Source organism: Coptis chinensis, chromosome 6 (genome assembly GCF_015680905.1).
Source record: "Coptis chinensis isolate HL-2020 chromosome 6, ASM1568090v1, whole genome shotgun sequence".
Taxonomy (NCBI): Eukaryota; Viridiplantae; Streptophyta; class Magnoliopsida; order Ranunculales; family Ranunculaceae; genus Coptis; species Coptis chinensis.
Window position 1 is genome coordinate 88,970,770 of NC_141461.1, and position 25,366 is coordinate 88,996,135.

At 40.6% G+C, this 25,366-nt stretch overlaps 1 protein-coding gene across 1 annotated transcript; it reads right to left on the reverse strand.

Annotated features, from left to right (window-relative positions):
• Positions 1 to 11,680: 11,680 nt before the first annotated feature.
• LOC147495234 (aspartyl protease family protein At5g10770-like) lies at positions 11,681 to 14,487 on the reverse strand. The gene is made up of 2 exons (XM_086563855.1): positions 14,192 to 14,487; positions 11,681 to 13,157 (listed from the first exon to the last, which is right to left on the reverse strand). The coding sequence occupies exons 1-2, from the start codon at positions 14,385 to 14,387 to the stop codon at positions 11,911 to 11,913; spliced, it is 1,443 nt and encodes a 480-aa protein (XP_086419981.1). The 5' UTR covers positions 14,388 to 14,487; the 3' UTR covers positions 11,681 to 11,910.
• Between the last annotated feature and the right edge of the window lie 10,879 nt (positions 14,488 to 25,366).

Consider the following 25,366-nt stretch of genomic DNA (forward strand, 5'->3'; position numbering starts at 1 on the left):
TTGCATCAAGTTTGAAAAGAGCACAACTTAATAGAGAGAGACTTCTAAGCACTACTTACTCTCTCTGGAAAAGAAGCTTGGAAGCCTTTAAGCAAGGGAGTACTGGACATGACCAGGATCAGGGAGTTTCTAACTCCTTTTCTACCTTTATAGCAGCTAGTAGAACTCTTAGAATGCCAATATATAATCATAGTTTGGGAAGTACTATTAGGCATAATGATAATAGTAATGTATATAGTCAGTGGCGGAGCCAGAAATTTGTTCCAAGATGAGCCAGTGAGCACTAAACGTTTTCAACTCAAGTCAACTTGTGTGTACACAACTAGAGGAGCTTAGTTTGTTTTATTTTAGTTAAACATTATTCATCAATATATATAAATATTTTACGTAAACAAACACTTTTTAATTTATTTTGTCAATATTTGAAAATAAAAAAATTATGTTAATATATTTAGGTAAGGGGAGGGATAGATTCACTCCCATTAGAGCCACCAGCTCCCGAGCCACTCCCAAAATGTACAAAGCCATATCCCATCCTACCAGTTAAATTAAGAGCTCATATTTTGTAGATATGATCTTCCCACCATGAATAACATGCCCACTAAATTTTGGCTCATTCAAATATATCTAACTTATCAAATATTATTATGAAATCGGAAAATTCTAGATCATTAGATAAACGTTTAAAATTGAACACTAGTTTTAAAGGTTAGACATATCCAAATAGGATGAAATTTTGTGGGCATGCTATCCATTGTGAGAATATCATATCCACAAAAAAATAGGGTCTTAATTCAATTTGTAAGCCGATAGAGTGGCTCGAGAGTGGTTCTAATGGGAGTGGGTCTATCTCTCCCCTTTAGGTAATAGAGATTTCCTAATTCATAAGTAGTGTTGAATTGGGTTACAACCCACAACTAATAACAACTAGTTAATCTAGTTTAGCCTTAGTAAATTGGACTAAATAAGATTTTTAGTATTTATATTTATTAATAAGTCATATGTCTTTTGTTTTCCATCAATCATGACTTGTCACTTGTTGTAAATTATACATGACTACTAGCAATTAAACTTAAAGAACCGTGGAATCAGATAGGCTTCTATATCATTAACCATCTTTTCAGGTACAGTATTTCTAATGTGAGTACTCTGCTGAGTCCGATGAATCCATCAGCCTAACAAAAGAAATATTACCTTTACCAAATGACCCCTCATAGTTTACTTTTTTACAACTAATTAAAGCTCTTATTCAATTCAATGGCACAAAAAGAAAATTCAAAGTATAATAGGAGCAAATAATGTTATCAGTTTTGCTGACTACCTACTCAAAGTTTTTTTTGCCAAATTTCAGGGTGAGTCAGGGCGTATCCTGAGCCCCCTGGCTCCGCCACTGTATATAGTGCTAGTACTAGTACTAGTAATAGTAACATCTAATTCCTATAAAGAAAATGAGGGCTTCAACAGTAAATTCATCGCGCCATTAATTTTTTTTTCCGATTTTATCTCTTGCCAAACACGAATATTACAGCTCATGCCATTTTTTGTTTTATTTTTTTTATTTTGTCTTTTTACAGGAGTAAAATGGTAGTTTCACGTCCATAAATTAATGTCTAACTCCTATAAAGAAAACGAGGGCTTCAACAGTAAATTCATCACGCCATTAATTTTTTTTCCGATTTTACCTCTTGCCAAACACGAATATTACAGCTCATGCCATTTTTTGTTTTATTTTTTTTATTTTGTCTTTTTACAGGAGTAAAATGGTAGTTTCACGTCCATAAATTAATGAAAAATAAAATAAAATCGGAGATTGTTAATGTGGCGGAGACACGTACAAAGAGGCTAGTAATTGTTAGTGGCTCTTATATTTGTTTTGATCGTCCTGGCGACAGCTGGGAATCGGAATTTGGAGCTGTCTTGTGGGATCGCGAAGGATGCATTGCATTGTGGGATAAGCGTTGTAGGGGAGTGATATTCTCTATCCAAAGACGCGCTTAGCATGGTGGAACTAATGCACCGACCTATGATATCGTCGCATCCACGAGCCAACATCGTGCCACAAGACGGTCGCAACATCACGCCGAATCGCACCGGTGAAAGGACTCCCTTCTATCCATAAGCAATCATGATGAAGGAGTACTTGCACTAATCCCGACCGATCGATCCGCGACGCAAGCTACTTGCTCGGTATCACTCCTCATCATCACAAACCAGACCTATGTAGATATTTCTCACGTGCTCCCATGATCCACACCCCACGTTGGTGACATCCTCTACACGGAGGGTGAGGATACACTCGAATCTCTATAAATACCACTCCTATGAACTACGCCGGACTGATTCTACTCGACCCCGGAACCGAGTAAGATCGTGTGCGCGGTTAAGCTCCAAAAGCCGAACTTCGGTCTCACCCATCCATCCATATCGGTCCCAGACCGTAAAGGAATATCACATCACACCTTTACATTGGCGCCGTGGTCTCCGATTACTTGAGAAACCAAACCACTTTCACACTAATCGGAACAAAACCAAATCAAAAGATTCTCAAGCCCACGAAGCATGGTAAGCCTCGGCTCAATTCAACACTTTGGCGGCCCGACTAGGAACAATGAACGAAGCGGTCGCCTCGTTTCGGAAAAGCGTCACATTACGTGCACAAGTAGATACACAAAGCCCACTAGGCGGGCACGGCAGCGTCATCAGCGTCATCAACGCGGATCACACCGAGCTAAACCAAAGGCTCGACAAGAACGCGGTCAAGAAAGATTCTACCCGGATAGTGCGAGAAAATGTTGAAAACCTATCGTGCATCTCCATTTGCTGCCGAAGTACTTCACAGTCTCCCTCGGACTTTGTCCAACCACGGTTCCCACTATATGACGGTCGCGACATGCCCAGCCAACATATAGCACGATATGCTCAAAGCCTTGCACTATATCTGATTGCCCCGAGTTCGACCATCATCTATCGCGAGGGCTCTTTCCGGCAAGCTTGAAGGGCGCCCACTCGGTGGTTTTCTCCCTCGAACCGGACTCCATAAGAAGTTTCAACAACTTACCGACTGTTCGCGAGCCAAGATCAAGATACCTAAATGCACGCAAGAAGGGTGATCTCAATTCACTCTTCCAAAACTGGGGCGGGGAGGAAACCTACAGACTCCTTCTTAAGCCCGGTTCAAAACGAACTCTTGGACATGGAAAGTGGCCTCAAGTAATCATTTGCCGCGATGGCTTTCACAACCGCTGCCGCGCCGTAACACCGACCTAACCGTGTCGCTCTTGAAAGACCAACCCGAACGTTGGCGAAATGCGCTTCGAGTGGATAAATACATCAAGGCGCAAAGAAGCTTTGCTAAAGCGAAACGAAGAAGAAGAAGGCGGCGGAGGCGACGGTTTCACGGCGTAGCATCATCCTCTAGGAAGCGACCCCGACAACAAGGGCAACCATCCAGACCCAAACCAAGAAATGATCGGGAATTCGCCGTGCTCACTAGATCTCCTAGTTACATACTAGAAAAAGATCAAGCGTCTTTGCATTCTACCGACCCGAGAGATAAAGGCGAACCAACAGATCGCCCAGACCAGCCCTACTGCGCTTTTCACCGCGCCAATTGCCACGAGACCGACGTCTGGTGGGGGCTTAAGCATTACTTGCAAGACCTGATCGAAGCGGGGCACATCAAGCAGTACACTAATATACGTGACGGCGACCTGCGCCACAAACTCATGGCTCGCGGGATCTGGCGAGTCCCCACCAGCAGACGGGCCTCGAGGTCTCAAAGTAAATCTCACGGCAGGGCGCTCGAGAGAACGTATCCATCAAGATCGCCGTCGGTAGTCAAAGAGGTCGCGAAACACAGCGAAACCATACACATGATCACTCTCCAAGATGATTCCGTCCTCCGAGTTCACGGGAAAAAAGACGGCGTAAAGCCTCCATGAAGTATACAATTTCTCTTCAAGCCGCAGCCGTAGTGCCAGTTCAGGCGAAGAAGCGGGGAGATATCACCTTCTCCGAATTCGACCTCAACAAGGACAAGGACCGATACTCCTAAGGTTAATCGGCGAACGCCCTCCCGAGCACCATAGCCCACGAACTTCGGGGGCAAAGCCCCCGCTAAATCCTAAAAGATCAAAAGCGCTTACATAAGCGTATTCCCATACATTATCATAGCAGCATAACATGTAGCAAGAATACATTTCAGAAGCAAAATGCGTACACAGAATCAAAGCCATGAACAAGTCAGACCAAAACATATACAGCATTAATCAAGTGTTCACCAAAAGAAGCACACATATCGGACCCAGTGAAATCATCTCCAGAGCACCGACCTGCTGGGTCTACCCAGAAAATCCAGGTCGGTTACCAAGTTACAAAATACCAAATGGAACGAACTGCCACTTTCGTGGAAACCAGTTCTCCAAATCAATAGAAGCGAACTGGTCGGGCAAGCCCGAAAACGCAGCTCTAATGTTTAACCCTCATAGGGGCAAAGAAAACGCGCGGTCAGATCAAACAAAACAAAAAACATATCCTCACCAGTAGACAGAATCAGCATCACGGAGCGACCACATGTTTATCCTCAGGAACAGTGCTGGTTGAGGGAACATGTCTGGCAGCTCGCAGAACAACACGCATACCGGCCTCTTGAGCACCATCCGCCTTCTTCAGCTGACAATATTTCTCGTCCAGCTTGGCGTACTCACTACAGGCGGTGGTATCGCGTTACGAGCCTTTACGAAAGCAACCTTCGGCATTGCCCGGCGTGCTCGGTCACCTCCGTGATCTCCATTTGCAGATCAACAACAGACGCAGCAAGTTTTTCATTTTCATCAGCAACAGCACGACATTTGGCCGACATAGCTTCCAGCCTTTTCTTGTCAGCTACCCGAGCAGCTCGCAGACATCCCAGCTCGACTCGGGCATCAACATCGATGGCGAGCGTTACCTGGCGCGTTCTTCAACTTATCATAACCAGCAAGAAACTGCGTGCACGAAAGAACAATAAAATCAATCGAGAAAACGAGAGAAAATTAACAAACAACAGGTACTCACCAAACAACTTCGCCATGTCCATGGTCCCCAGGGGCGTATCCATATCTTCGTCCTCAACCTCAGCTTTGTCCCAGTCCAGCACGATACCCCTCAGAAGACTGGTCGCTATAGGCGCAGAGTGGAAGCTGCCGGTCGATCGCGTTTTAAAGACGCTTCTTCCCGACCTCCCGGCGTAGAAGAACTTCGCTCCCCGTCCCCCAGCGGTAGGCGAACTCCCACTAGCGAAGTTGCCCCCCCCCGAATCGTCCATTCGTTCGGGGGGCGAGGGACGCCGTCCTCGATGGGGCGACACGATCACCTCACCTCCATTAGGAGCCACGACCTCCCGGGCGTTTAGCTTTTGGACCCGATGCCACCACCTTCCTCTTGCCACGGTCATCGTGCACATGCGGATGGAACTCCATTTCCTCCATCGGTAGAGGAGAGCTCTCGTGACTACCTTCTCCCACACTAAAAGCGTAGCAACGAGCCATAAGAAAAAAGCTAAAGCAAAAAAGAACAAAACAAAGGCAATAAGGGAGAGATAACACCTCTACAATCATGATCGAAGAATGAAAGAACAACCATACGAGAAGATGACCAACAAAAGCAAGCACGCAAAATGTTTAAGGAAGCGGCGACAAACGGGGAAGTCCAAATGCCATCGCTCTCCCGAGCGGGTTCTATTTATGCAAAAGAAACGTCTCTTCCCGAGGCACTCATTAAAGGCATCGAGGCGCCAAACGCCAAACCAACCCGCAACCATCATTTCATATTTCGCAAACCGTTCATATCCGGACACGTGCCAAGCACGCACTGTAATGGAAGTGACCATTGCTCACAGGACGCTCTAGTCGTACCAATACTGAGTAACTAGAGGACGCTAACACCGTCTACACGCAAAAAAGCAGTTCAAAGGCCGACACAAAGTCGACCAACCCAAGGGCATACAAATCAAACGGACATATACGATGCGCAAGGAAGAAAAACAACGGATAACAACATAAGCGTTAATATAAAGCGGTTAGCAACAAGCGAAGACCCGCGATCCGACCTGGTGTGTCGCCCGGATAAGCCGAAGCTTTGGTCTACCCAGAAATCCAGCCCAACTAAAACATCGATATCATAAAGGCGGACAAAGAAAAGACGAACGCCCGGGTAACCCCGGAAAACAAATCTATCGTTTTAGGCGAGGCCGCTTACAAACAAAAACGGACATTCAACTTTCAAACTACATCATCAAAGCCTTCAACGGAGGGGCGTCCGGCGACTTGGGCGGCTTCGGATCACCGGGAGACGCCATCTTCGCTTTGCCGATTAACGTCCCCACCCGACCGCCCACAGCGGGAGGTTGATCCGACCACCTCACCAACGGGAGCAAGAACGACCTTGAGAACCCGGCGACCGACCTCGGTGAGTCGACTTGTCGATCTATGATAGTCCTTGAGTTTGGCTCCTGGCGGGTCGCCATACCTCGCCTCCAGTTCTTCTATTTCCCCGCGGATGGCAAGATAGGCGCCTTCCGCCTCCATTGCGGTAGCTTTACAGCGTCGCGGCGGCGTATTAGCGAAACGACCTTCTTCTTTCGTCGACCTCATGTCCGATCCGGCCGCCTTCGTTCACAGCCGGCGTCCCGAGAGCAGCAGAACCGGTTTGCCTTGAGTATCGGCTCCACCTTCTCCGATTGAGATATCGGCTCGGAGATCGGAGATCTCGAGCCTCAAGGACTCAACCTCCGACTTCTCCATCTCGGCAAACAAAGGCGGTTGTCTTCAATTTACGATACCCGCAACCATCCGCGGCTTCGCATTATAGTACCACAAACAAACGATAAGCAACGATTACAATAAGGGATAGTAAAATCGGTAATAACACTACCACTTACCGGACAAATCGCCTTATCCACCCCTCTCAGATTCGACTCTAGTTCCTTGGAGTCAAGGTCCTTCCTATCACCATCAAGCGTCATCCCTTCCAACAAGCAAGCGGCTATGGGTGCAGACTTGTAGCTGCAGTCCGACCTCTTCACATAAGCGCTTCTTCCCATTACTTCTTCCACATACATCGAGGTTTGCTCCGGCTCGTCCTTTCGATCTTGGGCGGCCCCCTTACCGGTATCTCTCGAGCCAACCTTCCCCTTCATCTTGCACGAGGCATCCCCAACCACGGGTCGAATGACCTCGGGACAACCTCCGGGCCGTCCTCAACCGAGCGCTGAAGTCGGGGCATCGGCCTCGACCTCGGGTTGCGAAATACGCCCCTCCCCACCCATTCGCACCTCACCCCCATGCGTACGGCCACCACCCTCGCGCGATCTTAGCGGTCGGTACTTTCGGAACGTCGGAGGGAGCGTCCTCCACGTCGAGCGGGCATCCTCCCGACCCATCCCATCCGGACCGGAGGCCCCACCCCCTTCGGGGTCGCTTCACCCCATGCGGCCCCGTTTCTATCCTCTGGTCACGGATCAACGCCCGCGCTTCTCCATAACACGTACTTTTGACGCTCCCTTACCCGCGAGCCCTACTTTTACGAGCTTCCCTTCTCTTCCGAGCGGCCGGGCCCTCCACGCCCTTAAAGAATTCGGCGACCTCGCAACCGCGCAATTTTCGCCCCGAAGTCAACCTAGCGAAGCTCTCGATTCTTGCTTTCGGTTCGTCTCACGTGCGGGGACGGTTATCTGTACAAAAGGCGACATAACAAATATTAGATCAATACGGGGATCAATCGTTATCGAGCATAAAACCTAAGAAAACGTCTTTGGTACCCACCGGTGAAATCACACGTTTTCTTGTCAACACCGAACCCACTCGCCGCGGTGGTTACCCACTAATGAGAACGGTCTTTTATCCCAAGACTTCGTTACTCACTCCATCGAGCGGGTGTGAGTAGCTTCGGGTTTGCAAGCTAAAGTTAAATGCCCTAGATCGCTTTAAGGTGAAGTGCTCAATAATATCGGCGACTTCCCGATCCGATATTCACGCTGGCGTTCAACGGGTCGAACACCTTCAACAACCGCCACGCGTGTTACCAACGAATCTGCAGCGCTTTGCCGCCGATGGTTCAAAATTGACAAACCAACCGAAAATGGTATCGTCATATCGCCCTCTCGGCTGCCCCTCATGACGATCACCCCACGTGGCGGCGGTGGGGCGTACCTATCGCTAAACACCCGATGCGCCTCGATCGGGCTCGTGGATCTCCGGACCGTCTACGGTTATACCATATCTTTTCCTCGGATATGGAAACGCCCTCAAAGCGTGTTTATCCACGACCCCTAGTTGGCGGCTTCGCTCGAAGGCGACCTCTCACGCGTCACGGAAGTGCCAACGTCGGCAACCCCGAAGCGGTCGAGCATCGCCTTCCTCACTCACAGCCTCATCCCCATCACCCCCACCCCGCGATACCAACCGATTCATCCGTCTCCTCCTCATCCTCCCAACCAAAGGGAAACTTCCGGATCTCGTTCGAGCGAGTGTCATCGAATCCGACATCTTTCTCCTCTAAACTTATCAAATCTAGCTACTAGTATCTAACGAGTACCCTAACAATTCTAGCCGCGAAGCTTAGCACCAAACAAGGGAAACGGGTTCAAAATGGCGAGCACTAACCTTTGAAGATTGATGCGCTAATGAAGTTCTCTCTACCAAACGAAGCGAAGAAATGAAGTCTCGGTCACGCATAAAGTAGGATTTTTGAACAACCGCCCTCCGGTTTCAAGGCATTATGATTACACCCTAGCCCTAGCCATCCACGACTTCCAAGTAACTGTCTTGTCTTTTCGCATCCCGAAAAAATGGGGCGCCACGTTTTCTTCTCTGCGCGAATCGCTTTCGGATCATCGCGTCTTTGCCGCAGCGTCACGATCATCATACTAACTAGCGCACGCGGGTAACACCAACTGTTCTACACTGATCGTGGCCGCTTCCCAAATATCACATAGTACGCGCGTGCCACCGTTCTCTCTCAGCAGGTCGTTACCACAACCTACTGAGAGGGGGCTGTGTAGGGGAGTGATATTCTCTATCCAGCACGCGCTTAGCATGGTGGAACTAATGCACCGACCTATGATATCAGGTCGCATCCACGAGCCAACCTCGCGCCACAAGACAGATCGCAACATCACGCGAACTACACCAATCAGTGACACAAACTCCCTATCCATAAGCAATCATGACTGAAGGAGTACTTGCACTAATCCCGACCGATCAACGATCGATCGACGCAAAGCTACTTGCTCGGTATCACCACTCCTCATCATCACAAAGAAGACCTATGTAGATATTTCTCCGCGTGCTCCCATAATCCACACCCCACGTTGGTGACATCCTCTACACGTGGAGGGTGAGGATACACTCCGAATCTCTATAAATACCACTCCTATGAACTTCGCCCGGACCTGATTCTACTCGACCCCGAAGCGAGTAAAGATCGTTAGGCGATTAAATCCAAAAGCCGAACTCGGTCTCACCCATCCATCCATATCAGTCCCCCAGAGACTGTGTGTAAGGGAACATCACACAACACCTTTACATGAGTCATCTTGAAGAGTGATAACAGCACTTCTATGTGTGGAAGCCACTAATGACAAATGTCAAAACCATAAGAGAAGATATAACCAACCTTTGAATCTTTGAAACAAAGTGTGAGAATCATGCCGCTGAACCGAGGGCTGCATTAGATTTGTTCGCCTTCACCCAACATATATCCTCACACCTCCGGAATCCCCATTGCATATATAAACAACATTACAATTTATATCTGTAATTACAAAGTATGTATACTATCCAAGTATCCAATAAATAATATCCAATTTGGTCACAAATCATTCCAATCCAAGAATGATGATGGGTGACTCCATCAAATCTGAATCATTTTCAGTTAGAATTATAATAAGAATTAAAGAGAGTTCATTGTTTCCATCAGAAACTCCAACAAAGAATCTTTGTTGTGAAACTATTGGCACTTTGCTATATAATGCAAAAGGAGAAGAGCGACGGAGGACAATTGTGATAAGACATTCTTACAAGAGGTACAAAAGAAAACAAAAAATATTCCAAGAGAAGAATCATTGACATGAACGATTAAAATTCTAAAGAGAACCCATATTGTGATGTTAAAAATGGGCTAACTAACAGCTATGAAGCACGGACACTGACACACGACATGACATCATTCAAAAAGATAGGACACGGATACGTCATGGACAAATTTAAATCAAAATATGAACTCTAGTTTTGGACATGTCCAAAAATACAAGCTAATGCCAACGAAAGAAATAACAATTATTGAAGATTCATAACAAATATATATAAAAAGGAATTGGCATTCATCAAGTGCAGTCGTGCATTGTGCATCATTTTTTTAATTTCAAAAACCCTTACCAAATCATGTATTCTTTTAAGTATTTTAATCACTTTTAAAAAAATAAGAATAAACTGTAGAAGTGTCCCCAGCATGTCCACAGAGTGTCTGAAATTCTAAAAATTAATTATTAAATCCGACACTCCAAATCGAGTATTGGACACGTGTTGGAGACACGTGTTGGCGGCGTGTCGGGGAGTGCCGGTGTCGGATACGTTGTCGGTTGCCCCTAGAGGAGTGTTGGTGCTTCATAGACTAAGAGCTCCTTATTTGATATAAGGACTTTGTAAAACGAGTATGAGAAAATATATCAAACTTAAAAGCTAAAACCAGGTTACTTAAACTCCAACAAGAATACCGTGAAACCTGATGGTCTTTACCGAAATAATACAATGAGAGGGCCGGAGATTTCGAGACAAAAACGCTCACAAAACATAAAAAGAAATATTTCTCTATATGTCTAAATAGTCCAAGAGAAAAAAATGTTGACACTGAGTCACTGACGATTAAAGAGGACGGAGGACATGTTGAAAATTGCTAATTAAGAGTTCTTGGTTTGAATGTTTGATTTAACAACTAGTGAAATGAATACGAGAATATCAAACTCAAAAATTCAGTTACGAAAATGTGTTTTACGCGTGTGATGATATATGTTTATATACCTAAACAATACTTACCTTTCTTAGGCACTGCCGGCCCTGCTCAAGACCCACACCATCACCAACCCATAGGAATATAAAAGACGGTGTGTCTGCAATTGCTTGAGGACACCCGAAGAAAAGGTTAGACTGCAAAAACGCATGAAGGCGACACTTAGACCACAGAGAATAGCAGTGGAAATAGGCAAAAAAGGTACCTCAATCTTAAGGTTTGATATTTGTTCAAATGTCCAATATTCCGTATGGTCAGCAACTCCAGGTGCTCGATGGACATACTCCTCCCAAGTTTCTTTCCCTCACCACCACCAATTATATCTGAAAATATCGTGATTAAAACAAAAAAAAAAATTATATCATCGATATATCATGATATATCTACAAATATCGTCGATACTTACACTGGTATTTATCCAAACTAATATCGTGATTTTTATATACCCATATCTGAAATCTCGATATTTATCGCGATATTTTGTACTATGCGTATAACTGTAAGACAAGCTTTATTTCTGGCTTATTGTTGTTGAATTGAGTGATGTAAGACAATAATAGAGTTCTGTGTGGGGAGTTGATTATGAAGACCAGGCATCAGATTTATCAATTTATGGCATATTGAGAGAAGATAATGACGAACTACTAACTGTAGTTGTTTAATTCTTCTTAAAATTATATATTTAACATTCAATACAGTAGTTGAGGAACACTTGCGAAGAAAGTATAAATAACTGTGTACATCTTATAATAAGTTTCAGATCATCATCCTATACTGAGTGGCTATCATCTTATAATCTGTTTATCTTGGCTTCTTGTTTAGTACGTCATCTTCCCAATCGAGAGAAAAGGTTTGGTGACTTGGTTAGCTGCAGCCCCCAGGGCCAAATCCAAGTTTTCCACCAGCCACATCAAAAATAATCTCAACTGTCTGTTGTTGTTTATTCCCAATGATAGCCACATCTCCAGCATCGCTATTTCCAGCAAAAGGCAAGCACGCTTGTGATGTACTTTGTGCGAAAAGAAGACCAGTTGGGGGTATATCCAAATCGGTTCCACCCGCAAAATGCAATAATATCTTTGGTATTGATACAGTTTTGAATCCGCTAAGGTCATAGCATGTGTCCAATATAGACAAGGCAGGTGCAGAGGGGTAAGTTGTCATTGCTTGTCGGAATGCTGTTCTAACAGCTGAATAGGCTGATGGTGGTAATCGTGTAACGACTGTCCCAGAGTCTATGATGGTTCCACCAACTGAAAATGCCGACGGTGATATTGCCAGATTCTTTCCGCCGACACTAATTCCTTGTAGGTTGAGGAAATAAAATGAAGGACCACGAGAATCGGCAAGAAGTGGTGTAAATTTTGCAGCAGTTGAAGGGGGAGCACCCAAGGCTAGGAATCCGGAGGAATGTGCTGGAATGCAATAGGAGAATAGTTTTTTATACTTCAGCGCAGTTTGAGACACAATGGAGATTTTATCACGGCCAAGGCCAAGTAAACCAGCCACTTTCCCAAATAGGCCATCATTGTTCTGACCACAACCGAATTTAAACTTGGGGAAGGCATCCGTGGGTGATAATGTTAGTGTTTCTTGTCCGAAAAATCCAATGGAATATGACTGATCTCCGTATTGAATGGAATATACACAAGTAGAGGAGCTACAACTAGGAGAGCCGCCAGTGCCTGAACGGAGCTGGGAGCAGTCAATCGAGCTACAAGAGATGTTGGAATAACTAGATGACTTTATAGGATCAAATATTGGATCACGTTGCGGATAGCAACCACCTACACATGGTTGGCATTGGATCCAAGTAAGGTCACTGCCTGTGTCAAAAATGACTGGGAGATCTTTTTTCGGTGTACCAAATCCAACTGTAACAAAGAAGTTGCCAGTTCCAAGGGAGCTTCCTGAATTGGCTGGGAGTCTAACTTCCTCTGGCGTTATTGAGACTCCTTTTTTGGATATTCTAGAGTGAATTGAATGAACTCTTGATTGGTCTTGGATAAGGATTTGAGTATGGTTGATAGTTTTTTGTATGTTGTCTTTATTGCTTAATGGAGAGCAAGGCCCATTCTTGTTAAACATTGGTAGCACTGCTCCTTTTTTACCTGAAAGAATTGAAATCAGTTAAAATCTACAAACATAGGTGCATAGGGCACCTCTGTTCCAAGCTTCATAACAAATGATGCAATTGAAACAGTATAGCTTAATCCAACAGAACATTTTGCATAAATATAACGCAGATTACTACCAAATATAGTTAATAGGTTCTTAGGATATTGTTAGCTTCTTCTTATGATCAATCTTTTTTCCCTTAGGTGAAGATTTGCTAGAAAGCGGGCAAAAGTCCAAACATGAGTGTAGTGCAAAATGAGTTCTCACTATGACTTCCTCCTAACTTCGCTGTTTTGTCAAATTCAGACATGCCGTGGGCCTGTTGTGATACTTTATGTGGAAAGTTTTGTGTGGATTTCTCACGACATAGCTTGACGCCTTGACAAGAATATTGGAGAATCTGTTAGCACAGCGCCACAGCGCATCCTAAACAGTTGGACCATCTACAGTAGAGTGGTCAGTGGTGCACTATGAGGAATGAGTTTTTCCTTGTTACAGAAATTGAACAGTGACGTTTATCTTTTCAAAAGCTAAAATCAAACTTAACCATTTCTACACATTTAATAATGAAGAGGTTAAACATATGACTGAACCTCCCCAACCACTTTAATACTGTGTGATTAATCACTCTAATAATATTGATAATACACCTTGCCGTAAATAAGGTCCATATATAATGACAATGAAAGAGCAGATAACATGATTGCTTGCAGGTAATCACCGATGAATTAATTTTAACATGGTTGCGTGCATGTATACAATAACAACCCAATTGCTTGAAGGTATCTATCTATCTACGAATAAGGAGGTGTATTTTGGACGACGACGTCTGCAGGTTGGGTTTGTAAGCTCAAGGAAACGAACTCTAGTACTCTTTCCCTTTGGTTTGTAAGCACACAAATAATCAAGACAGTGCTTATACCAAGGAAGTAGAGGCACAAGTCCCTACAACTAACTCAGCAAGTCAAGTCTACTTCGAATAAATTGTACACCATATGAAACTGTGGAAAGTATGTATGTATATTACCTCTATGTCTAGAAGAGAATTCGGAACAAGTGGTTGTTGGTAACAGTGACTGAATTTCAATAGCATGATGATATGTATGAGGAATATTGCTTGCGAATGTCCCTTCTGTTCCATAAGCTTTGTTCAAGTAGGAGAAAAATAATAAGCTAGAGAAGAGAAAGAAAATGTGAAAGATGGAATTCTGGCACACAGCCATGGAAAAATGTACTCTTATTTGAATGCGAGTACGCCCCTCTTTAAGTCTCAACTCTCAAGTGGTTTTAAGTTTGGCACAAAGTATATATAGATGGAAAATAAGTGTGAAGGGGGAGTAAGCAAGGTAAAGAGTACAAGTATGTATGCTTGGTGCTTATCTTCGTAAAATAACTGATTAAAAAGTGAAGTTACTATTAGTGACGGCTCCTACATTAAACTTTAATAAAATTAAAAATAGGCTACCCCCACAAAGCCATTATATGAATTATTTGATCATGATCATGGGGTCAGAGTGATTTGGATTATAGTGCAACCCACCCAACTCTTTGCTGATGTCTGCTGGCGACATGATTAACTTTTAAGAACTAAGAGGGTACTATGGAAGTATGAAAAGGTTTTCATTGGGACAGCACAATACTGAAGTTGAAACAAAATGTATGCCGCAATTTTCAACTATTTATTCACACTAGATATACTAAAAAATCTCAAATACCCAACAAACAAATTGAAATGAAGACGTACAGAAAGACCCAACAGATTATTATTGTTACTCAGATTATTATTGTTACTGATAGTCTTGGGGGAAAGTTATATTAACTCCACCTTATAGTGACTCTAAAGTTATTCTATTCCTAAAAGTAGACTTATAAATTAATTGTGGGCTAAGTTTTTGTAGAGATATACATCACATAATGGAAAACACTCTCATAAAAAATTAACTCAATTGAATATGTTTAATTTTGTCAAAAGTTATTATGAAATTAAAAAAATCTGAGCCGTTAGATAATTTCATAACACTCTAAACAATTTTTTGACGAGATTGCACATCTTCAAATAAAGTGATTTTTTGTGAGGATAATCTTTATTGTGTGGAGAACATCTCCATTAAAAAATCAGCTTTTAATTCATTGTATTTAGTGATGAAGTCATTTTAGAGTCACAATAAGATGGAGTTCATATAACCATCCCAATAGTCTTTTGCTAGTTTTCTTTTGTTTCGCAGATAATGCCAATGCGAAAAATCAAAATGAATTACATCCTTATAACGGCCATGACCATATACCTGAAAAGTGTTTGGTTAAAAACCTCAAAATAAATGCTGAGTTTTGTGCTGAATGCGGTATGATAAATGTATTTATTCATTCAAAACTATTAAGCACAAATACGCTTGGCATACCCCATTCAGCAAATAACTCGACGTCTCGGCATTTTAACCAAACAGCTTTAGTAATTTAATATGCACTAACAGTTTTAGCACTTGAAACAAATGGCAGAGATTTAGGCGATAATACTTTTTATTTTCTGATTCTTTGATTCTCAGATTAAATTTAAGATCAACCAACAAGTAATTTAATATGCCAAAAGTAGAACCCTAATAATAACTTGTAAATTGTAACCAATTTTAACAATTGATGGGGTTTCAACTGGACAGTACGACTTGCTGTACGTTGTTCACGAACAAATCAAAACAATTTTGTTTCTTGATTTCATTTTAAGATAGATTTAAAGGTTTGTTTGGCTATAACTTATAAGCATTTAGGTTCTCATGAAGAATATATTTTCTTTTTTAATAGCGGGACCAGCGGAATGGAGGGAACATCAAGTAACACGATCAATACTTGAGAACATGAAATGGCCACGATTGGTGCTCATTAAGAACATTTTCAAAAGAAAAATGAAGAACACATATAATTGGAAAAACGAAAATGAACTGTTTCATACGCGTTAATTAGGCAAATGTCTGAAAGCAACAACCCTCCCACTAATAGAGTCAAGAAATGGATGTTGAGTGGGTGTTATTGACATGCAGATTTGTCCAAACAAAGAACCTTCCTCCACCACCAATGATTTAAAAAAGATACTCTGTTAGGATGATTTTTTTTCCCTTTGAGGTTATCAGTAGTCTCATATAATGAAGAATATGTCAATGTTTGTCATTCTCATTGGCTTAAATAAGCTTTTGATATGATATTGGCTCCTAACCAAAATATGGAGAATCCATTTTTTCACACCATTGGTAATATATATATATATATATATATATATATATGGGGCTGGCTACCTTGACAGCTCCAATTGACAGCTTATCTTGACAGCTCGTCACGTCCGTTTGATCACAACCCATCCAACGTCCAAGAACTATTCCTTATCAAACAAAGAATTCAGGGTGGGTATAATGGTCATTTTGATTTTCTATTCATAAAAAAAAAAAAAAAAACCCAACAAAACACCCTTAGACTTCTTCTTCCTCTCTCTTCCTCACTCACTCTCTACAGAGAAACCCACGCCGGTTTTTTCTTCACAAAAGATCACCCGACTATTCAATTGGAGCCTATTATCTTTCTTTTTCACAAAAAATCACTATACTATTTTTTTAGAATTAGCCATCTCTGTAAACCAAGGTAAGTTAAATCTTATTTTATCGTTCTTTTAGTTTTTCCGATTTATAAGAAGTTAATATTCTTTGCTTTGATATTGTCCTTTTGAACTTAAGTACTTTCTTTTCGAATTAGAATTCTTAGTTGTTTGTTCTCGAAGAATTGCTCTATAGCCCTCTTTTATACCATAATCGTTTTTTGCTAATTAGAATAGACGTTAAAATTGTCAATTTAATATATGGGAGTCATTAATATCTATTTTGCGTCATTTGATATTTTCTCTGTTTCTTTTTTTGCTAGAAATGGAAGAAAATGTTAGAACTTTTGTTGGCACTTCTTCTTGTTGTACTGATTCTCAAAGTAATGACGTTAATAAATTACTTGCTCCACACTTAGGTATGAAATTTAATAGTGTTGATGAAGCAAAGACTTACTACTGAGAGAGTTTGGTAAAATGGAGGGATTTGAGATTCGTGTTCGGACTACGGATAAAAAACAAACGGGTGTGGAATTGCCTTCTAGTTGTCTATTGGTTTGCTCCGTGAGGGGTCCATAACAAGAAAAGAAGAAATTGAAGGTGTAGATTCGAGAAGTACTTCGACTATTAGATGTGATTGCCAAGCTAGAATCACGAAGTTACAAAAAGAAAACTTGAAGATATATATGATGTGAGTTTGGCTGAAAATTGCCATAGCCATGGTTTCGTCACTCCATCAAAGAGACAATATATGAAAGGTAACAAAAATATGCCCGAAGTTGCAAAGAGTTTGAGAGGTTTTTTTCATGACAACGGTATACCCGTAGGGAAAGTGGCGAGACGTTTTCCATGGGGATGAGATTGGGTTTGGAGAAAGCATTGTTGGAACCACCATTATGGTTTGACGAGAAAAATGCCTAAAGATAATGATGCAACAGCCGTACTTCACTATTTTAGGCGTAAGAAAGCTGAAAATCCTCGGTTCTACTATGCCGTTCAATTAGATACAAAAGGTGTAGTAGTAAATTTCTTTTTTGGTTGATGGAAGGTCCCGTGTCCAATATGAGTACTTTGGGGATGTCGTATCTTTTGATACAACATATAGAACTAATGTTTACGGTATGCCGTTTGCCCCTTTTTATTGAGTCAACTACCACATGCATCCATTCGGTTTGGTTGTGCCCCGCTACTTGATGAGATAGAAGAGACATTTGTGTGGTTGTTTCAGACATGGCTTGCAGCTATGGGTGGTCGATCCACCAACTTCAATACTTACTCGACCAAGATTTAGCGATGATGACCGCAGCCCGGTTAGAAGAGTTTTCCCTACTATTCGACATCGATTTTGTCTTTGGCACATTATGCAGAAATTTTCAGAGAAGTTGTCATTTGTCTACCATAGGCTCGATGCTTTGTGTTCGTGAGCTTACATATATTATTTGGAAGTCATATAGGATTGTTGATTTTGAAAGCGGGTGGTGACTCACTTGTTGAAGTATAACTTGATTGAAAATACTTGGTTGACAAATATATATAAAACCGTGACGTCTTGGGTTCCGCTTATCACAATGACATTTTTTTTTGGCTGGTATGCATCATGATCGGGCTGGTGAATCAATGAATTCTCATTATGATCAATTCGTTAGTTCGACGACTACACTTATGGAATTTTTCCATGGTAATGAGAGGTCTTTGGAATCGATAGCCAGGAATGAAAGGGAATCTGATTACCGTACCGAACATACTTCTCGCATTGTGGCTAAGGATGCTTTCCTCCTCAAGCATGCAGGTAAAGTTTATACCATTAGTGCTTTCAATAAATTCAAGAAACATTTAGAAAAGGCTAAGATGAAGTATAGAATTGTTGGAGAAGAGATAGACATACATGGAATAGGAATTTATACGGTGAAGACAAGAGACATTAAGCAAACTTCAATTTGGAAAGTGACTTTTAATAGAGGAACTTTGGAGGGTGACTGTGAATGTAAGAATTTTCAGTTCGAAGGATTACTTTGTGCTCACATTTTAAAGCTTTTTCAGCGTTATGACATCGAAGAAATTCCAGATCATTTTATTTTGAAACGGTGGGCCTTAAAAGGCAAACACATACGAGCGGTGTTTGATGGTGGACTAGTGGCGGTCATGAAAACCATGAGCCATTAAGAGTTGCCCATTGTATATCAAGGTTGCTACTCAATTGGCTTATGATGCATCAACTAGTGTTGAGACATATGCATATTTTATTCAAAGATGAGTGAAATGTCTATTGGAGTTTGAGCTCAAGGAAACTATCAACAAAACGGATGCAATGAATAATGAAGCACCTCCAGTTGAAGAGCCTATAGTTGATACCTCACAGGTAATTTATTTAGTTTGTTTTTTTTTTTTTTTTTTTATCTTTGCAATGATAAAAATCCTATTTGATTTTAACTCTTAAATCTTCTTTTCAGCTCTTGGTTTTAAATCCCAATATTTCTCAAACGAAGGGGAGGAAGAAGAAAACGGAGAGAATGAAAGGCCCCAGGGAGGAAGCCTTAGAGAATCCAGGAAGAATGTGTAAATCTTGTAATAAGATTGCTAAGCACGACTCCAGAAATTGTCCAGAAAAATTAAAAAACAAGAGTGTGGAATGACATGCATGTTGAGTGTGGAAGGACCGTTGGTTATGTTCTTACTGTCTTGTTTTTTTGGGTGTTTTTTTTCTAATTGTAAGAATTATAAAACTATCCAATTTTTTGGGAGCTTACACCAATGATTTCGGTTTTTTTTTTTATGTCGGATAATTGATACTAGAAAAATGGTATGAGGCAGCTGATCCTAGGTTGTAGAAAGTCCATGTGATTCGATTGTTGTTCCTGATGGAGCAGCTTTGTCTGCATATCAGTATTTTGAGAATGTGAGGAATTTCCTTGTAGCTGTGGAAGAAATGGGACTTACCAATTTTGAAACATCTGATCTGGAACGGGTAGACACAATTTTGAGAAATTTTGGTTTTTAAGGATGTACATTGTTGCTTACGTAGCTGAATTTGGACAGGCGGATGTGGTATGTCAAGATTTGGTGGGAGTCTAAAACCTAGCAATTCGGAAAATATTTCACAAGGAAAAATTAAGAACCTTTTACTTAATTCCTTGTCAAGGAACGATCCAAATCATTTGGTGTGGAACTGAATTCAAATGTTGATCTTGCCCATGATAATTGATATGGTTTGTAGACTATAATTATTTTTTCGGTTTGTGCTTTCGAGTTTTCCATGTTATGTAGTGAGTTCAAAAGTTAAAATATCTCGCAAATTAAATTGGTGCGTAATAATCGTTCATTGAACATGTTTGTCCATACTCTTTTTTCAGAGAAGAAACCGGAAAGATGCCCCAATTGTAAGAGTTCTTTCTCTGGTTTTAGTTATTTCCTTTCAAGATATTAGTAAAATTGTTGTCCCAATTGTATGAGCTATGAACAATTGGACTATGAACAATGAGTGTTCATAGTCCATACCGTACTATGAACAATCAATGTTCATAGTCATGAGCTATGAACATTCTTTGTTTTATCACAATTGGACTATGAGCGGTGATTGTTCATAGTCCATATTATATTATGAACAATCAATGTTCATAGTCATGAGCAATGAACAATTTATGTTCATAATCATGAGCAATGAACATTCTTTGTTCATATCACATTGGACTATGAACAATGATTGTTCATAGTCATGAGCTATAAACATTCTTTGTTCATATCATTCAAAAAATGAGTTGGTGCAATATTGTCGATATGCCTATATCCCGTGCACTATAAGAGGCGGCGCCTATTTGGGTTTAGGGGCGATGCGCTATAGCCCGCATTATTTATAAGATAGAGCAAAGTGAGATATGGGAGCTGTTTTGCTTGCTCGGCTTTCATGATTTCTTCTTTTTTGCAATTTCATGGGCTTTGAGAACATTTTACCGGGTATGGGTGAAGCCCAAGAGAATGGAGAAGTACTTGGGGGAGCAAGGCATCAATGGTCCTCCTTACAAGATATTTTATGGGAATCTCAAAGAAATGGTGGGCATGGTGATTGAAGCAAGATCAAGGCCTATGGAACTTTCCCATCGTTATTATTCCACGCCTTCTTCCTTTCTTTTATCACACGGTTGAAAACTATGGTATTCATGCTTGTCTTCACTAATTTTTTTCTTGGACAGTTTTACATAATCATGGTATCTGATTGTTGCATAAAGTAGGGTCTAGAAATATATTTCGGACGACGGATGTCCTTTTGCAAGGAATGAATTAGAAGAAACACAAGTTTTGGTTTTCATACTCTTTTGTGAAGCCATGGAACTATCAATGAGAAGAAAACTTTTATCATCATCAAGAACGTGATGCATTGGGGGAAGATAGGCACGCCAAAGTGATCATGTAGTGAGAATGTGAACAACACAGGAACTTTCGATAATCTGCTTCTAATTGCGGGTAAACTAAACTTAAGTTGGCATGGACCAAATCCAAGGTTGAACATCATGGATCCAGAGATGATAAGGGATATTCTCTCTAACAAGTTTGGTCACTTTGGAAAGATGAAATCAAATCCATTGGGTAAACCGTTAGCGAAGGAGTTGTAAGCTATGAAGGTGTAAAATGGGTCAAGCATAGAAGGATCATCACTCCAAAGATTTCATCAAGAAAAGTTGAAGGTATACTATTAATTGATGTGTCCACACATACCAACATCTAAAAGTTTAACTAAGTAGCCGCGAACAAGTTTTATTGTTTTGTCTTTGATTCTAGTTGATGGTACCGGCATTTTATGCAAGTTGTAGCGACTTGGTTAGTAAATGGCGAAGTTGACCTCCAAGGAATCGTGTGAAGTTGATGTCCGGCCCGGCCTCTGAGCTTAACGGAGATGCCATCTCTCGAACAACATTTTTAGCAGTTATGAAGAAGGGCCGGCGTGTGTATTTCACCTTCAAACCTGAAATGGCGCAAAAAAAAAAAGCCTCAGTTTTAAGGTCCAACATTATAGCCTTAAGGAAATCGACTTGAGAGTCCAAAGCCTTTCCTCTTCTTTGTAATATATCAACAGTTTGCTTGGATGTTCGTTCGTCATAGTACCCTTCTCCTAACGGAACCTTCAGAGACATAATATAAGAACAAAAGGAAAAATAAGAGTCTGGAATGACATGCTTGTCGAGTGTGGAAGGACCGTTGGGTTCTTACACTCTTGTTTTTTTTTTTTTTGGTGTTTATTTTTATTTTTTTGAATTGTTTGAATTTTAAATTGACTATCCAGTTTTTTGGGAGCTTACAGTGTGGAAGGACCATCATTTTAAACATGCCTCCACGAACACGAGGAGGATTAAGCACCCAAACCCGAAAAAAAAAATGTAACAAAGTGCCACAAATTCCCATTGTTTATGAACCCAATGAAGAAATCGCAAAATCAACAATGAACACTTAATGTTCATACTCTTGTTGGACTATGAACATTCAGTGTTCATACTCTTGTTAGACTATGAACATTCAGTGTTCATAGTTGATGCAATACAGTTTGCCAATGATGTCAATGAAGTTGGCATATGATGTGTATGTCAATGAAGTTGACATACGCCAATGAACCGAAAAGCGGGTAACAAAGTCGGAAAAGACATGGACGTGCCCATATTTGATTGAAAATGTCAAAATAAGCATAACCCACAGCTTTGTTGTGGGCACCACCCTCGGTCCCTAAATCCATCATTTAGGCCTTCAAAATCATGTTTTTGCCGTTTTAGGAAAGTTTTGTTTTTGCTATATCTTTTGATAGGAGATTCCGTTTTCGATTTGGTCAATTGGGTTAATTCTATTTTGATTAGTAGTTTCTTAATATATGGTTATCCCAAAACTTTCCATTTTTGGAAAATTTTGAGTTTTGTGGAAATTAGGTATTTTTAGCCTATATAAAGGCTAGTAGTTTGTATTAAAGTTTTCAGTTTTGGTTTTGAGTTAATCATATTAAGAGTTACCACAATTGGACTATGAACAGTGATATTAAGAGTTAATCATATTATGGGCTATGAACATTCTTTGTTCATATCACAATTGGACTATGAACGATGATTGTTCATAGTTAGGTAAGCTATGAACACTCATTGTCCATAGCTATGAGCTATGAATAATGAATGTTCATAGTCCATATTATACGTCTTATGAACAATCATTGTTCATAGTCCAATTAGAAGTATGCACAAAGAATATTCATAGCTCATGACTATGAACATTGATTGTTTATAATACGCATATGGACTATGAACACTCACCGCTCATAGTTCAATTGTGATATGAACAAAAATGTTCATAGCTCATGACTGTGGTATGAACAAAGAATGGTTAATTTGAGATACCCCTTGTTTTGCGATGAGAGGAGTGATTTTTCCCGATAATAATATCATCTTTATTTTTGTTTTGGTAAACGGTTGAGATTAGATCATCTAATTTATTTTAGATCGGGCGGAGATTAGATCTAACCATTTTGGTAGTCTTCCACATTTGCAATGCACTTATGCATTGTCGTTATATAAACTTTCTCTATATTATATAGTGTTGTTGTACCTCCCGATTTTATATAGTGAGGTATGAACATTGATTGTTCATACCCCAAATATGTATGAAACAATGAATGTTCATATGAATAATGAGTGTTCATAGCTCATATTGGGGTATGAACAGTGATTGTTCATACCCCAAATAAGAGAGGGTACAATCGTCATTTGACTTTCTATTCACAAAAAAAAAAAAATAGGTCCACAAAAAATCCACGACCCTATTCTTCTTCCTCCTAACAAAAGCCATCTCTGCATAAAATTTCATAGTTGGGTATTGATTTGTGTATAATTCTTCAATTTGGAGATGTGTTTAATTTACCTTGGAGTTATCCTCATAAATATGAAGTGGGTGATCGGTTATCAGTTGAAGTGAATTCTTTGACTTCCATTGAATCATTGATAAAGAAATACCTTATATAGTTATGACACTTTTTTTTATGTAAACCATTGGAAGGAATTAAAAATATGGATGGTTGAGTTGAGAATCTTGGTGAGTTTTTGTATCTCTTTGATTCTATTGTTGAGCAGGAGGTAATCAATTTTCAAATGAGTTCTTCAAACTTGATTGAGTTGGGTTTCAAGGATTCACCTTTAATTATATTTTCCTTTTGATTCTTAAGATTTGATTGTGGGTTAACCGGTTCCATTGAGTTTCCAGGAAGAGTTTTCATGAAAAAACGTGGTAGTGGGTTTCTCTGAAAACTTGGTGGTGGAGTGTCCCCTTGTAGTGAGGAGAGAAAAGAGGATGAGGAAGAAGAAAAAGAGGCGTCGTTTTTTTTATCCAATTTTCTAATCTAATTTGTGAAAGAAAAATAAAATGACTATTGTACCCTCTTATATTTGCTTTGTGAAATTAGTGCAAGATCTGGACGTTGGATCGGGTATAATCGAATGGACGTGATGAGCTGTTAAGATGGGCTGTCATTTTAAGCTGTCAAGTTAGCCAGCCCCATATATATATATATATATATAGTCCAATAAAAAAAATAAGATGGTGTACTACTAAATAAACAATGATTATTGTTGAGCATGGCCTGGGCAGTGGTCCACTACTAAGACTTTGCAAGGTCGTTCCCACAATCCCACGGCCACGGCCATAGTTCGAAGTGAAACTAGCAACAACTTATTGTACTGTAGAAACATAGGCTACAATTAAGTAGTCTTATAGGTAAGTCAAAAATTGCGACCAAAGCCGAGATAAATCATGCTCCTGCCAATAGAATCATGCAAGCAAGCCCAAGGTAAAGTCCAGAACTTTGAATATAAACCGAAGGAAAACCATTTGCAACAGGAAACAACAGACTTAATCTTGTCTGTCGAGAAGGTGACAATACGGAATCATCTTACTTAGTTGCATAATTGGTGTTCATGGCATTAGTGGCTGCAAGAACATTGCGTAAGTCTTATTTTTCATAACATCTGCATCAGTTGAGCTGTAATCAAGATTCCAAATATTCCATTAAGTCCACTCCACAAGAATCCTAGCCATCATTTAGCACCGTTAATCCCATTGATGTTACATATTTTAATCGATGCAAAATTGACATTAACTCAAGCACACCATTACACCAAAATTATTGTTGTCCAGACAGGAAGTTAGATTTGCATTGCAACTCTTGTGAACCTTTTCTCACATGTTCACAATCTTCACATGGTATTAGGTCAGGTGTACCCTTAATCATTATTATTGATATTTTCTCTTCCTGGGACCTATCAAATGTTTTAACAGTAAAGTTAGCTTGTTCTTTCCTCAATTTGAAAACTAATTATTGAAGCTGGTTCAATTCTGTTAGTTTCTATAGATAATAATTGGCCAGTAAACTATAATCTTTAAACCGAATTAACAATTGATGATGATGATGATATATATGTGGCATATGTAACTCTAAAATCCGACTCTGTCAAATATATATTGGGCCTTAGATGTTAATGAATCCCGATACTGTATTGGTCATATATACACATATAATGTCATAATGTGTATAAGCTTTTTGTTTTTTTTTTGAGACCAAACTAACTTCATTCATTCAACAACCGAACGATATGTAAGACCTTGTAA